Raw genomic sequence first — 15945 nt, forward strand, 5'->3', positions numbered from 1 at the left:
AAGCCGCTGCAAGTCCTCCTCTATGAGAGAATGGCTTCTATCTCAATTGGCGATTTCCAGTTTTATTATCACAGCTTCTAGTTTTTAATAAAGCTATTTAGCAACCAGGGGCAGAAATATAGAACTTCATATCCCGATACAAAACACAGTGAGGTAATTATGCTAGTTTCAGCCCTACCAAAAATATAGTAAGTGTTTGGCTCTAAATTAATGACAATAGAATGCATTGCTAGTGTCTGCCACTGAAGAACTTGCTACCATAAGAAATAAGTAGGGCTGCCAAGCCCCCAGGCCAGGCGGTGGTTCTCCCTCCCCCAACATCACCATCCACTCTAGGCATTTCCAGGAAAACTCTATGGTTTTCCCAGACGCTCTAGCAATTTGGGAGGGAAAACTCTATGGTACAATGTCCCCCGTCAGAGGCCTCAGGGGACTTGGCAACCCTAGAAATAAGGTTAAGAATTATATGAAAGAAACTTGAAAATAAGCAACTCCCCAGAAAAGAATGGTTGCCAGAGTTTATCTCCTGAAAGAGGTCTCCATCATTCATGCTGTGCCATGAATTTCACATCTTCATCCAGAAGAAAAGGCGACTGAAGTTTTTTTGCTTTCAGGTATGTCTCTAGACCCTTTAAAAAACAAAAAAAGAAAAGAAGGGGAAGATGGATAATGTAAATTATTTTGGAAGCACTCCCTAGTTCTGCCATGGTTATTGATCAGCAGGCCAACCCTGTGTCTCCTCTCAGAATTCAGTAAGGATACATAAATTAATTTTCCTATCAAAATACAAACATTTCTATAATATTGGTTACTATTACCTATTGTTTCCTAAATTTAATTTAATCTGATGCAGTGGGAAATGTTTCCAGCTGCAGAATTTCAGTGTTGCTTCATAACTCCAGATCCCCTTCTGACCACTTAAACTCACCTGCCTTGATTTTCCCTAGAACCATTTGCCATTGGACCAACAATAATTAGTGGAAATTCTGCAACAAGAAAAGACCTGTCCACACAAGTCTCTTCTGTTACAAGGTCTGTTTGACTGTGACTATTAGAAGGCTTCAATGACAGTTTAACATATCAAAGATTTCAGGTTTTCACGGCTGGTAACATCATTAGGGTTTGTAGAATCTTTCGGGCTCAAGTGCCGTGTTCTACTGGAGAAAGTTTTCTTTCCAGACGTTTCGTTCTCAGCTGCGGAGAACATCCTCAGTGGCGTTGCAGCCAGAGCAGGCGCTCTGACCTTCTTGGCTGCTGTGCATTGAGTCTCATTGAGTCTCATTGAGCCCGAAAGATTCTACAAACCCTAATGACAGTTTAACATATCTTGATACATCCTGACTTTCTCCCTTTCCTCCAACATCATTAAACCAGACCACCAGGCACCAGAAATACAAATTAAAAATCATTCTTTTATCCATCAGCGTCCTCATTCACATAATGAATGGTGCTTCTTTCGTTTGTTTTCCATGTTATTTTTCAGCCCCCTCTTCATCCATTGGTAGTTGGTGAAAAGCAGAAATACTTAAAAAAAAAAACCTCTAAAGAGGATGGAACTCCTTACTACATTTTATATTTGGATGCAACCAATTTTTATTAACACAATTCTAATCAACTATGCCTTTAATATCAATATTTTAAATAATTATTGTGCTGGTGTTCTAAAGATTTTAAAGTGTTTCATGATGCCCTAATGTCTTTTCAGAAGCATTGCAGAGGATGCAACTCAAGTTTGTTTGTTTTTTTAAAAAGCCAGAAATTAAAAAACAAATATTTTGTGTTCTGCTGTGTTCGGTAGGGGGATAATGAAATCTTCAGGAAATTTCAGGGAACCACACCAACTGCACCAGTGCAAAAGTGCATGTTTAAGCACAGAAACCTTAACATGGTCAGCCCTGACCTGGATAGTCCAGGCAAGCCTGATCTCATCAGATCTCAGAAGCTAAGCATGGCCAACCCTGGCAAGTATTTAGGAGGGAGACATCCAAGGAATATCAGGGTCGGGATGCATAGGTAGGCAATACAAACCACCTCTCTGAAAAATGTCCTAGCCCCTCTCAGGATTGGCCAGAAGTCACCATGACTTCCAGGCATACAAGTGCATGCACAAACACAAATACTATTTTAAAAAGTGAAATCTTAACATGGTCTACAAAAAAAAATCTATTCTTACCTCCCCAAAGTAAGATACTAGAGGTGAAATCTCACACACAACAGGTGACTCTTTATCTCCTGTTAAACTGAAAGAGAGAAAAATTCAGTTAATGTTTTTCTGCAAATATGGGTGCAATAAAACAGAAGCAGTACAGTCTGTACAGTGTGCCTTTCCCTCAGTGCAGGAGGAATCACAAGAAGCCCATACATATCTGGGATTGGGAGAAAGAGATTATGGATCACAAAGGGAAACATCACAGCAAGCTTCAACTTCCAAGCTTTTGCTTTAGAAGTCAGTTGCTGTATTCACACCAGTGAAGCTTCTTTCTTTCTCCCCCAATGTATAAGACCAGGATTGTCGAACTCATTTATTACGAAGGCTGGATCTGACATAAATGGGACTTTGTGGGGCCTGGCCATGCGTATCATGAAATGTAATGCCAGGCAGTGGAGACATAAAGGATACAGAGAAACACAAATATATAATTTTTTACTTAAAATACAAACATGCTTTTTACTTAATACAAAACTCTTGTGATGTCTTATTTAAAATGGAAACGCGGGGGAATAGTGGGATTTGACAATTCCATTTTAAAAATAAAACATCAAGAAAAAGGACAAGGATTGCAGTAGAAACTCAAAAAAATACACCAAAAATATAAAATGCTCTGGGTTTAGGAAAACATGAAACGGCTGGGCACTGCAAGCTCTTCCCCCTGCCCCCAGGTCTACTCAGACTGGCGATGGCTCTTCAGCGTAATATCTCCCTTTGGTTGTGGGTTCCTGAGACAGAGCACTGACTAGGCACCAGTTCTAAGGTTCATTCAGCAGAGACATGCTAGCTCAAAGCATCAGCCCTTTATTTGCAAAGCCACACAATTCCAACAAGGAATAGCTTCTAACTGGCCATATAAACACTGAAAAGTGAAACTGAGCTCCGCTCCATTAAAATACATTGCAGCACTGACAAAGGTCCAAGGAAAACGTGGAATGGATTTTCCATTAAGATCTTTGTGCCCAGATAAATTACTCCAAAAGTAGTTTATCTGGGCACAGAGACCTAAATGGAAAGTCCATTCTACATTTTCTTTGCAGCTTTGCAAGCCCAGAAATTGCTTCCTGTTTTAGCCTTTAAAGACAAGGAAGGATGAGCTGGGAACTTCTCCGAGCTTCAAAGGGTGAAGACAGGAGGAGGAGAAAAGAGCCCTGTGGGCCTGATTAAAGTCCTGGGCAGGCTGGTTCTGGCCCACGGGCTGGACATTTGACACCCCTGTTAATTAGACCATTTCTCAGAAGCTACAAAACATACTGGAAACATTTAGCACTGGAGACTGCAGTTTTCCAGTCCTCCTGCTCCAGAACTGCTTTACTGAACAACAGTTTCCAGAACTCCACTGCTGCAGGGTGGGTGGAGAACAGGAGAAGCAGCCACACCTACCTATATTTCTCAGGTATTCTTTGGCCATTGGCATCAACAAAGGTTGCTCCAGTCTTCACAGCCCAGCGGTAGTGCTGGGACAGAAGTGCCTGCCGTGCTGTGGTAGGCGTATCTTTGTCAGCGGTGTCGGCATTTTTCAGTGGGGAGAATTCGTCTTCTCTTGGGACTTCAAAGGCCACAAAATTCCTATCAATAGGGGGAAACTTACAGGCTTAAAATTGGCTGCCAAAAGTCAATGACATGCTTCAGAAGAGAGAGAAAATGTTAATACAGAATAGATGCAAAAACAAGAGATCAGAAAGGAAGCTTGGCTGTCATGATCTTGGATCTTCCCCTAACCCAGTTCCTTGGCAACAACTGGTTTGGGCTCCAGCTACTAATTTCTTGCTAGCCAGACTGAAGTCCCCGCCCCCCCCCCCCAAAAAAAAAAAAGGTCTGAAATGAATTTTGCAGAGACTTGGGGTTCTAACAGGATGCAGACAATGAAAAATGTAAGTGAAGGAAAACCGAAAACAGAGACGGGCTTTAAATTATTTTAAATGTTCCACTGGAAAAAAATGTAATGAAATAACCAAAATATTTAATGAAATATTTAATGAAATAACTTTATGCTTCCTTTCCTTTGTACCCTTAAGAGCTCATTGATTCACAGATCTTGAGCAGCAGAAGACACATTTCTTATTTTTTTGATGCAAGGACTAAAAGGACTGAGGCAAATTTCAATGCATTCAGCTACTTTCCAAGCCATTCGTCATGAAGTACTGATTAAGTAAAAGCCCCCTTGAAGCCCAAACACCCATTTACAGAAAAGGCTACCCCCTCCAACGTAATTTGGTCTTTGAATCAAGTACAATGGTGTTGAATGATCCCCAATAGAGCCACACAACCAAATTATTTCTCTTCTGTCTCTACATGAGTTACATCTCTGAACAGGCTTCCTTCCAATCAGAAGACACCTCCAGATCTGTGATTCACAAAGGAAAAGAGCCAGTTGGGGGTAGGGGTAGGGGTTAATCACTTTATAATTTTGCAAAGCAATTTTTTAAGAGGAGTCTTAGCTTTCTTCTGGTTTTTAATTCAGATAAATAAGTTATCTAAGGCATTGATCAACTGAAAGAAGTTTGCATCAGTTATCAGAAGCCACTCTTTCCAGCTGCTACTTGTCTCAAAAGATACCAGCTAATTCAACCTCTCCCATCAAAGAATTTTTTGTTGTTGTTGCCATCAAATCACAGCTGACTCATGGGGACCCCAGAGGGTTTTTGAGGTAAGAGATATTCAAAGATTGTTTGCCACCTCCTGTCTTTGCATCATGACCTGGGTATTCCTTGGTGGTCTCCCATCCCAATACTGACCATTGCCAGCCCTACTTAGCTTCTGAGATCTGATGAGATGAGGCTCGCCTGGATACAGAAGAAGAAAAAAGAAAGGGAGGGAGAGGTCTGCCACTAACTTAGAAAACTGGAACACATCAAACACAAACTTCTCCAGCTTTATCCCGTTGGGTTTTAGAGGCTTTACCAGATTGCCCTCCTGGTCGACAAATGGCACCTTCTTGATAGCCACATGGTGCTTCAGCTGGGGTTCGAATTTCCTAGTGGGGTGGAAGAAAGGAACCATGAGCAAATGTGAGCCCTCCTGCCCCCCTCAGCATTCTGAGGTTTCCACAGTACAAGCAATGCCAGACAAGTATTCTCAACAAAACGATTGTGCTTGTCATTACCCATCTTCCCCTCCAACATGCAGAGATGCAGCCACATTCTGGGACTGGTTGAAGCCCCATGGGACTCAAGAATGTAGCTTAAGAGTTTGTTTTGTAAACTTCTGCAATATGCCTAAACACTGGGACAAGAGCTGGCATGGTCTAACAGACTGCCTATCCTTGACTGGGCTAGGGTTGCCAGCCTCCAGGAAGTAGCTGGAGATCTGCCACTATTACAATTGATCTCCAGATGACAGAGGTCAGTTCACCTGGAGAAAATGGCTGCTGGGGAAAGTGGATTAGACAGCATTACACCCCACTGAAGTCCCTCCCTTCCACAAACCCTGCCCTCCTGAGGCTCCACCCCCAAAATCTCCCAACCCAGAGTAAGCAACCCTAGGCTGGTCTCATCCATGCCCAGCAAGCAACAGGGCCATCTCCCATTTCCTGCTGCAACACTGCAAGAGAAGGCCACTCTCGTAATCCTCTAAGCCCTGCTAGTATCTTGGAGGGCTGACTCAGCACAAGGGGACCACTGCCTCCCAATGTGAATCTCCCAGCAGCTGTAGACAGCTGAGCATGACTTCTGGCAGCTGAGTTTGACTCATTTTTTCTCCCGCAAGCCCCATCATTACTGGCAGGACAGAAAAGAGCCACAGTCCTCCTGTCAGAGGGAAAAGTGTGTATCTCTCTCTCTCTCTCTCTCTCTGTGGCAACGAAGTGCATTGAAAGGCATTTTGCACAGGGCTCCTCAAAACCTGCAGCTAGTACAGATTAGGACGGAGGCGGCCACTGTGAGCAGCTGGGCAGGGGTTCCTTGGTGAACTAACTGGTGTGGGAAGGGTGCCCATAGGCAAAGCATTCAAGCACACTGACCTAAAGAGGCAAACAAAGGGAAGGTACATTCCATTCCAGACCAAGCAAAACAATGCCCAGAGAGGCAAATGGAAGAAAGGTACACTCCATTCCAGACAACATGCAAAACAACTGACTGATCTGGACCTGTCAGTTCAGGTGCTTAGGATAAGCAGAATTCTTTACAATAACTAAATGTGCAGTTATGATAAGGTGCCAAAGAGCTACAGGAATTGGGGTGGTGGTTTATTTCAATAGAGCCTGAGACCAGGCTTTCAAACAAAAACTGTAGCCTTTTCTGAACCTCCCCTTATGCGGTAATGTAGGTCTGTCCTACAGCCTATATAAAAGTTGCTGGACAGGTCAAATTTCTCCCCTTTTCAGATGTCTGGCCAACAGCCACAGAAATACACCAGAAATTACACAGAGAAACTTTCTACATCTAAACTTATCTAGACTGCATTGTTCATCATAGAGCTCTGGAATTAGTGCATTTTGTTTTCTTCATATAATACAGGGGTAGGGAACGTCAGGCCCGAGGGCCATTTACAGCCCTCGAGATCACTTGGTCTGGCCCTTGGGGATCGCTGGGTTGAGCCTCCCCCTCCCTCTCTAGTGGGCATTGTGAAGGACTGCTGCTGGGGTATGTGGGTGCCTTTCAAGGTCTGCTGGGAGCAGCTGAAGGGGGGGGGGGGTTGCAGGGGTGAGGGGGTGGGTGCCAGCTATCACCAGTTCAATTGGTAAGTGATTATCCCAGATGGTGTGGCCTAATATGCTAATGAGTGTGTGACCTAATATGCTAACATTAGGGGATGTGGTCTAATATGCCTGAACCTAGGCATTTGCCCAGGGTGGCAGGCCAGGCTGTGTGTGTGTATGTGTGCTGAATTAGGCTCTCCCCACGTGACTTCAAATAGAAAAACAATTATTTGCATTAATTTTGCTGGCCTGAATCATTCTCCCTTGGTGCAGCACTGTTTGAAGTTGATAATTCTGTATGGCCCACAAATGATGTTATAAATATCCAAATGGCCCTTTGCAGAAAAAAGGTTCCCCACCCCTGATATAACAGCTAGAAAGCTGTTTAAGTTGCCGTCTTCTGACCCTAACAGCCCTCCCTCCCTGTTACAGCAACAGGCTTCTAATCAAAGGACTGAAATCGCATATATTTATTTACTTTGATTTTTATCCCGCCCTCCCTGCAATATGCCACAACACAACTTGCAAAACCTGACCTAAGGTGGCAAGCTCTTTTTGAATCCAGTGTTTTGCAACACTGCAGTTCCTGCCAAGTTTTGTGTCCCTTTCAAATATATATTCTCCACCTCCTGAGCCTTGAAGTTATCCATCAGGAATACACACACACCAGGACTCACTCTGCTATCTCCTGAAGGAAGCCACGGGTGAAGAAGTGATTGCAGATATTACCAGCACTGAATGTCAAGCGGCCATCGGGGTTCCGCATCTGTGCAGTTTCCAAGGTGATCTCACTGTATTCCACCACCTGACACACTCCATCCACACGACACACCACCCCAACAGGCTCTGTGGGGTAGGCTTTCTCCACTACCTGCAAGGAAAGGATTGACACTGGATCAGGAACTTAGCAAAGAAAGGGATGGCCCAAAATTCAGGATGGCTACGGATCAAAGCGAACTCTACGTCCAAGTGAACAAAACCAGCCTACTTCAAGTGTGCATCTGTCTGCTTATTGTGTATAAAATTCTTTAACTTGTGAAAACCATTGTGTAAACCACACAGAACGACAATGAGTTTTGCAAAATACCAAATACAACCACCTCCTTAGCATTTTTGCCATCACTTCCATGAAGCCCAGAAATTCACTTTTCATTTTTAAAGGGAGGACAAAATATACCCCATCCCCAAGATGTTCTGTCCTGGATGCCAAAGCTATAGACTTTTGAAGGACAAAGTTCCATGTGTGCAACTTTTTTTTTATTTGTCTGTGCATGTGCATGCATGTGAGTGCATGTGTGCACCTGGAGGTCATGGCAACTTGTGGTGACTGACCCCCTACTGGAGGAGATTCAGAGAGATGGCTGAATAAAGCCTGTCCCTGTCCTCCTGTCTGCTGGTATTCCAAGGAGGTCTCCCATTCAAATACTTACCAGAGCCAGCCCTGCTTAGCTTCTGAGATGTGGTGAGATGGGGCTTGCCTGGGCTATCCAGGTCAAGGCTCCAACATTTCTGAAAACCCCTCTCCCCCCGCCACCTTGCAGCAAATACATGAATTCATGTGTTAAAATAAAATAAATACACAGACTTTTAAATTGCACATAACTCTTCCGTAGATGTTTAGAGCAAAAAAAAAAAGCATACACACAAGCTATTATGTATAATCACTATCTCTACCATATTGAATAGTAAAGAAAATGAGTCATGCCAGCTCTACCAGAAAAAAAAAACACACCTCCCACAAACAAGGTATACGTTCCACAGGAATCCACTTCCCCAAAGTATACAGAAAAAAAGAACTGTAAATTATCCAGAGCCTCCTCAAATGGTGATATGATTGACCACAGAATGTTTGAGTTTCAGTCCCCCCACCAGGAGTAATTTCTGGGCACCCAGCATGTGCCTTGTAATAGAAAACTTGATGGTCAAGAGCCTATTCATAGGGCAGCCAAACAGGGCTATCCACACATAGGATTTTTGTATATTCAGTTGACTCCCCAGATTCATGGGCGGGGGGTGGTGGTGGTGGTGGAACAGATGGTCAATAAACCACACACACACAAAAACCAAGACAGTTTGGCCTCCTTCACCTTAGCACCACAATCGGCCCCTTTCAAGACACAGAAGCCAATGAAGACTGGATCTGCCATTTTGACAAGGATGTTGTCCACACAATACACGTGGATGTACTGAATGCCACGCTGATCCATATCTTCCAAGATCTTGTTGTCCACCAGAGCACGGTACAAGCCGCCATTGCCATCTGTAAAATGCGAGAAACGCAGAACCATTGTCACCTTTATCTATCCACATAAGGGTTAAGACAAATATAACATCTGTAGAGATGGCCTCGCCTCATTCAGGACCAAAATCTCTATCCTTCTCCAGGATTGAGGGCTACTTGTGAATAGTACCTGTTGACTAGTACCCATGATGTCACCAATTCCCAAAGTGGCTTTGCACTTTTAAAAATTATTAACACGAAAGGACAATATACGTATGGTATCAAAAATAAAATAAAATGGACAGGCAGCTTCCCCGAAATATGAGAGGGAAGGGAGAAATTGCAAAACTGTGGTCTCACCCTCCTAGTGAACCTCTAAGCCTCCCCCGCTCCCAGCCCCAAAAATTCAAAGCAAAGTACAGGCAGAGCATAGCCATACACACGAAAGGAAAACCCGCCTGCATCACAGAGCAACTTAAAAGTTATTAAGAAGCAGCAGGGCAGGAAAACCATCAATGAAGAGTAGTCCAAATCATTATTTTCCTTCTGTGCTTAACTGCAACCTGGCTCTACAACTATTGGAGCAGTGGGGAGTTCGTATTGCACACAAGACAAGCATAGACTCAGGAGACTACAGAATCAGCAAAACAAACTTATTACTGATATCATCAAGAAATTGATCTCTTTAATCACACTACCCCTGATTAGCAAGGGACAGGCTGAGTGAGAACGCTCGGCCTGCCCCTTGCCCAGCCCTCTCCTTTGCTTCAGAGGGAGCTGGCTGAGCAGTGACCACTTCCTTCTTCCTTCGCTTTGATTGCTCGGAGTGAAGAAAGGCCCGCCCCTTGCCCCAGCCCTCTTTTGCTTCAGAGGGAGCAAGGCAGGGGCTGTGTCCTTCTTTCTTCACTCTGTTCAAAACGAAGAATGAATGACATGGAACATCAGGGTCAGTGCAAGTGGGGACAGGGTGCCGGCCCCCGCAACGAGATGACACCCTAGGTAGCCGCCTACCTCGCCTACTCCCAAGCACCGGCCCTGAGTACAGGCATGTGTTTGTACCAAGAAAAATTTAATCACATGAACCTCCAAGAGACACAACCCAGCCTCTAGCTGCTCACCACAACCACTGCCTAAGGGAACTGAACTTGAGTTCTGCCATACAACAGTTCCACTGGTTCTGATGAGAAATTCATCCAGCCTTGTGTCTTGTTTCCTACCGGGCTATTCAAAGAAGCAACAGAACAACCCGAGAGGCACCAGCCCTCCCAGGGTTCAAGAACATTTGCATCCAGTCCCTGCTACAGCACAAAAGATCCACCTGTGGCACATAAAACAGCATACCTGGAGCCATGGCAACCTTGCCCTTCTCTTCTAGGATTGCCTTCCCATCAAATGTGACAGCAGGAAGCATCCTCTGCTCAAACATGATGATGTTTGACTTCTTCAAGTTAAAATAGTTGTGCTCCTGGAAGAACTTCTCAGTTGGCCTCAGTGTGAACTCACTTGTCATAATATACCTGCAGAGAAGAAAATAAAAAACTTCTGTATGGCGACGACACTATTAACCACATTGCAGGAAGATGCATTCAACTCAAAAAAGCATAATTCTGGCTCAGCTTTTTCCTTTTCTGGTAACTGGGCATGCCTAACATGTGATGGGCGAAACCTAAACACTTTTTTAAATCCAGGTAAAACTGCCTTATGTTAAGTCAGACCAATGGCCCATCTAGCTGTCGACTGTGAATGGCAGTGGCTCCCCAGAATCTTGGGCAGAAACACCTTTCCCATCAATTGTTACCTGGGATTCTTTTAAACAGAGACACCAAGAACCTTCTCCATGAAAAGACAGCACTCAACCACTGAGTTATAGCCCTATGAAGCTGCCTTATACTTAATATGAACATTAATCCATTGAACTCTTTATAGACAAACAGGCAGTGGCTTTCCAGGGTCCCAGGCAGAAAAAAGCTCTTTCCCATCCCCTGACAACAGAGTGTGTTTAAATGGAGGTGCCTGGGATTGAACCACAGACCTTCTGCCTGCAAAGGAAATGTTCTAACACTAAGCCCTGGTCTCTCCCACTATGAGAAGACGCTTTTTCCCTGAACCCTCATTTCATCCACTGCTTACTTTATGTGCAAGCTGTTCAAGGCAGAGACCTCTTTATTTTGTTTTAAACAGTTTATTGATAACATATGGTTACAATATTTAATTATATCCTTTCTATCTCTAACCCATATGTTATTTTCGATCCCCCCTCCCTCCATTACTAGACTTCCCCCGAAGTTATATATTTAAGTTCAATTATAAAGGTACCCCTAGCCAATCAAAGTTCAATGTCTTTCTCTTCCCATTCATACAAAAAAATTGTCCAATGTCTTTTTACGTTCCACTCTTGCTCTATATATCCTTTAAATTTCTTCCACTCATTTTTAAACACTTCTAAATCATAATCTCTTAAAGTTCTTGTTAACTTATCCATCTCACTCCACGATAAAACTTTCACAATCCAATCCCATTTCTCTGGTATTTTTTCTTGCTTCCACAACTGCGCATACAATGTCCTAGCAGAGACCTCTTTATTATAACCTTCTGTATAGCTCATTCTATATTCCCACCTCTGTTAATGGCTTTTAACGTATCCCATGCCATTAGATGCCTTTTAGATATTTTGGTCGGTCTGGAAGCAAAGCAGAACTCAGGAGCATCACCCCATATAACTTCACAGAGTAGTTTCCAATTGCTGGGAGTTACACTTAACAGACCTGAGAACCAGGCTACCCACCATGGGACGGTGCACTGTGTGGCAAAACGCTCGCCAGCCAGCTGCTCCACCCTGCGGATCCTCTCCGCCTGGATCTGATAAAGGGTCTTGTGGCTGGGCAGCCCCACATCATACATGCCCTTGGGATAAGGCACCCCCAGGCGCGTTCCTTGTCCCCCTGCCAGAAGAAGCACCGCCACCTTGTCCTGAGAGATCTGATGGAGCCCTGGGGGGAGGCAGAGAAAGACTGATTCATGGCTGGAAGAAACCTTGTCAGGAAAGGAAGCAGAAGCGGAGAGCTGCTGAGTTAAATGAAAGCATTTGCTGCTTGCCCATTCACAAGACATTTCTTCAGTTAAGTCAGTTTTTTTCCAGTTTTTTTTAATGCGTTGATTTTATTAAAACAAAGTGATACACCAGGGGGTGCCATACTGTGGCTTGGGAGCCGCCTGTGGCTCTTTCATACATAGTGTGTGGCTCCTGAAGCCCCCACTGTCCTGTTGCTGGTTTGGAGAAGACGTTTCTCTCTAAATCACTTTTCCAAGCCAAGCCAGTCGATGGCTTGGAGAATGCATTTAAAGTTGCTTTATTTCCACCTCTCTCTCCCTCCTCTCCATCTATTTGCCTGCCTGCCTTCCTTCTTGTCTTGTGGCTCTCAAACATCTGATGTTTATTCTATGTGGCTCAGCTCTTACATAAAGCAAGTTTGGCCGCCCCTCTGATTCATCAGCACATTCATCATACTTATCCTAATTTCAAACACAAATCAGCTGTTCTTGTGAAAAAGAGAGACTGATTAGAACCCTGTAATGAATTTTTTTTTAACTTCCAAAAATACTTGGTAAGGTTTCTGTTAATTCCATTCTACCATCAGAGGCGGAGCACACACGGAATTAAACCGCTCTGCCCTGGATTCATTATGCCCGGAAGGATTGGAAACCGACTGGCTCTGTCCATAGAAAGTCAATTTTAGCCCTCCCAGCGTTCAAGTAACAAAATTAAACAGGATCTTTCAGCTGCCGACGGGCACATCCAGCCCCGCGAGGGCGCCATCCCAAACCAGAGCACCGCCTACCTTCTTCCTCCCACCTCTCCAGCGTCGCCCTGTCGCTCCTGCAGACGCTGCCCAAGAACTGGGACGGGATGGGCTCCAGATTGCCCTCCAGCTTCCCTTGGCCACAGCCTCCTTGCTCCCGAGCGCAGGCCTCCGCTGCCCGCTTGCAGTGCTCGCTCAGCTCTTCGGCGTCCAGCTGCACCAGCGTCTCCCAGAGAGAGTTCCGCTGGGCCGGTTCCAACTCAGCCCAAAAGCGCAGCAGGTGAGCCTGGCCGATGCGCTGCAGGCGCGTCCGGAGCTCCTCTTCCCGGGGCCCCATGGTGGCCCTTTCCTACACTGCCCGCTGCTTGCAGCTCCCGCAGTAAAGTGGAAGAGATACAGCAAGCGTGCAAAGTCGCTTTTTCTTGACGCCGCGCAACCGAGTCCAGCGGATGGGACTTTGCTCGGGAGCGCGCGTGGGCCGTTGGTTTCTCGGCCGCCTGCAGAAATGTGGTTTTTCCGTCTTTCCCCTTGCACCTTGGCCTCCTCCTGCCCACCGAACTGCCTCCGTCCAATCAGACGGATGTCCCAGTCAGGCGGCCAAGAGTCACTGAAGGAAGGGGGAGGGATGCAACCGATCTGCAGGAAAAGCAGTAGGTGGAGAGGGCGAGAAGAGGACGGAGGAACTGCCGCTGCTCGCTCGCCTCTGACGGGTGAAACGCCCCCTTCCAACATCCTGTTTTCCGCCAGGACTCAAAGACAGCTCTTGTCCCCTAACGACGTGTCCAGAAAACTTTTTTTAAAAAACGGGGTGGGGGGTTTGGGTGGGCGTGGTGGAGTTGAGTAAAACCGCGGTGGACATCTGTAAACATCTGTCATCCTTCATTGTCAATGCACACAGGTGAGTCAGACCCAAAAGGATTTATTTATTTATTTATTTGATTTATATCCGGCCCTCCCCACTGAGGCAGGCTCAGGGCGGCTCACACAATGTAACTGTGTGGTCAAATAAAATAAAACAACAATAAAAACATAAAACATAATTTCTAAAAACATCTACTTATACTGGTATCAAGGTTTCAGACAGTGATCTGAATGGTAGTTAGCCATTCTAAGAGCTGCTAGGATCGCAATAACATAAAGAGGTAGACCATCGGTGATTTTTTTATGGGCCAATCCCTCTGCAGCAGATGTTATCATTATAGAAATCCTTGGCGGAAGAGTGCCATTTTGCAGGCCCTGCGGAACTGTGAAAACTCTCGCAGGGCCCTGATCTCTTCCGACAGCTCATTCCACCAGCTAGGGGCAGCAATGGAAAAGGCCCTGGCTCTTGTTGATTTGAGCCTCACTTCTCTGATGCTGGGGACTGTCAACAGGTTTTGAGACCCAGACCAAAGTGCTCACTGGGGCATATGCAGGGAAAGGTGGTCCCTCAGGTATGCAGGACCCTGACTATATAGGGCTTTAAAGGTAATAACCAGCACCTTGAAACGAATCCAGTACATTATCGGTAGCCAGTGCAGTGCTTTCAGTTTCAGCACAGGCTGAATCAACTCCCATAGAGGAACTCCCATTAACAGCCTGGCTGCAGCATTCTGCACTAGCTGGAGTTGCCGGATTTGGGACAAGGACAGCCCCATGTAGAGGGCATTACAGTAATCCAGTCTCGAGGTGACCATAGCATGGATCACTGTTGCCAAGTCATCGTGTTCAAGAAAGGGGACCAACTGCCTTGAAATCTGCAGCTGGTAAAAAGCTGACTTGGTAGTGGCAGCTACCTGGGCCTCTATTGTTAAAGAGGAATCCAAGAGCACCCCTAAGCTTTTAACCTTGGGCGCTAGTGTGAGCTGTGCTCCATCAAAGGTCGATAAGCAGACCTCTGGTCCCAAACCACGATGGCTCAGATACAGGACCTCTGTCTTCATCGGATTTAATTTCAGTCCACTCAGCCTGAGCCACCCCACCATAGCTTGCAATGCTGCAGACAGATCTTCCGGGGTGGAGTTGGACTGACCACCCATCAGCAGATAGAGCTGGGTGTCATCAGCATACTGGTGACAACCCAGCCCATACCTCTGGGTGAGGGGGCACATGTAGATGTTGAATAACATTGGAGAAAGAACCACTCCCTGCGGCACACCACAGATAAGTGGGTGTCGTCAGGACAGTTCATCTCCTAGTGCCACCCTCTGCCCCTGACCCTGGAGAAAAGAGGAAAGCCACTTCAAGGCCAACCCCTGAATCCCAGCATCGGCGAGGCAACAGGTCAATAGCTGATGGTCGACCATGTCGAATGCCGCCAACAGGGTCTAGCAACATCAGCACTGCCGAGCCACCTCTACCCAGGTGCCTCTGGAGGTCATATGTGAGGACAACCAGAACCCTCTCCATCCCGTGACCCGGACGAAAACCGGATTTATGTGGGTTGAGCACAGAAGCATCATCCAGAAAACTCTGAAGCTGCACCACCACAGCCCTTTCAATCATCTTGCCTAAAATCGGCGACTGAGACACCGGCCGGTAATTTACCAATTCAGCCGGGTCTAAAGATGACTTTTTTAGAAGAGGGCGAACCATGGCCTCTTTAAGAGGCTGAGGGAAGGTTCCTTCCAGAAGGCACCTGTTGACAATTTCCCTTAGGGGGACCCGTAGCTCCTCTTGGCCAGCTTTTATTAGCCAGGAGGGGCATGGGTCCGACCTACAAGTGGTTGGGCGCACAGTGGAGAATTCTGTCAACTTCATCCAGGCTGACTAGATCTACCAACAAAAGGATCTACCAACAACTCCCCCAATGAACCACTAAATGTTGGGGTGGGGGGCAGAATCCATGATTCCTGGGCCGGATGTAGACGGCAGGAGACAAAAGCCAGTGGGTGAAAGATAAAAGGCTTGCTTGCACTATATTGTACTTTATTTAGCTAAATTTCAAGATAAGCATATGTCAAACTGTACACATATTTATCAATAATAAAGAGATATCTTGGATGCCAAAATGGAGGGCCCAACAGACAGTCAGAAATGGCAATCCCAAGCCTTTAAAAATTTCTACCCTTTTGTTGCTAAGCATTTCCATGGTGGG

At 45.6% G+C, this 15945-nt stretch overlaps 1 protein-coding gene across 1 annotated transcript; it reads right to left on the reverse strand.

The window, feature by feature from the left end:
• Positions 1-451: 451 nt before the first annotated feature.
• UAP1L1 (UDP-N-acetylglucosamine pyrophosphorylase 1 like 1) lies at positions 452-13729 on the reverse strand. The gene is made up of 9 exons (XM_060251291.1): positions 12909-13729; positions 11855-12059; positions 10411-10586; positions 8936-9108; positions 7526-7719; positions 5046-5186; positions 3593-3778; positions 2174-2240; positions 452-629 (listed from the first exon to the last, which is right to left on the reverse strand). Exons 1-9 carry the CDS (start codon positions 13204-13206, stop codon positions 543-545), a joined length of 1527 nt encoding a protein of 508 aa, XP_060107274.1. The 5' UTR covers positions 13207-13729; the 3' UTR covers positions 452-542.
• Positions 13730-15945: the final 2216 nt, after the last annotated feature.

The sequence above is a fragment of the Heteronotia binoei genome, chromosome 12, assembly GCF_032191835.1.
Source record: "Heteronotia binoei isolate CCM8104 ecotype False Entrance Well chromosome 12, APGP_CSIRO_Hbin_v1, whole genome shotgun sequence".
Taxonomy (NCBI): Eukaryota; Metazoa; Chordata; class Lepidosauria; order Squamata; family Gekkonidae; genus Heteronotia; species Heteronotia binoei.

Excerpts from the sequence above, each read along its gene's own strand:
- UAP1L1 (XM_060251291.1), bottom strand. The coding sequence starts at position 13,206 with ATGGGGCCCCGGGAAGAGGAGCTCCGGACGCGCCTGCAGCGCATCGGC. Across the intron at positions 7,720-8,935 it reads GGGCCGATTGTGGTGCTAAG|GTAGTGGAGAAAGCCTACCC; the intron begins GTGAAGGAGGCC and ends CTTTCCTTGCAG. Across the intron at positions 2,241-3,592 it reads AGAATACCTGAGAAATATAG|TTTAACAGGAGATAAAGAGT; the intron begins GTAGGTGTGGCT and ends TCTCTCTTTCAG.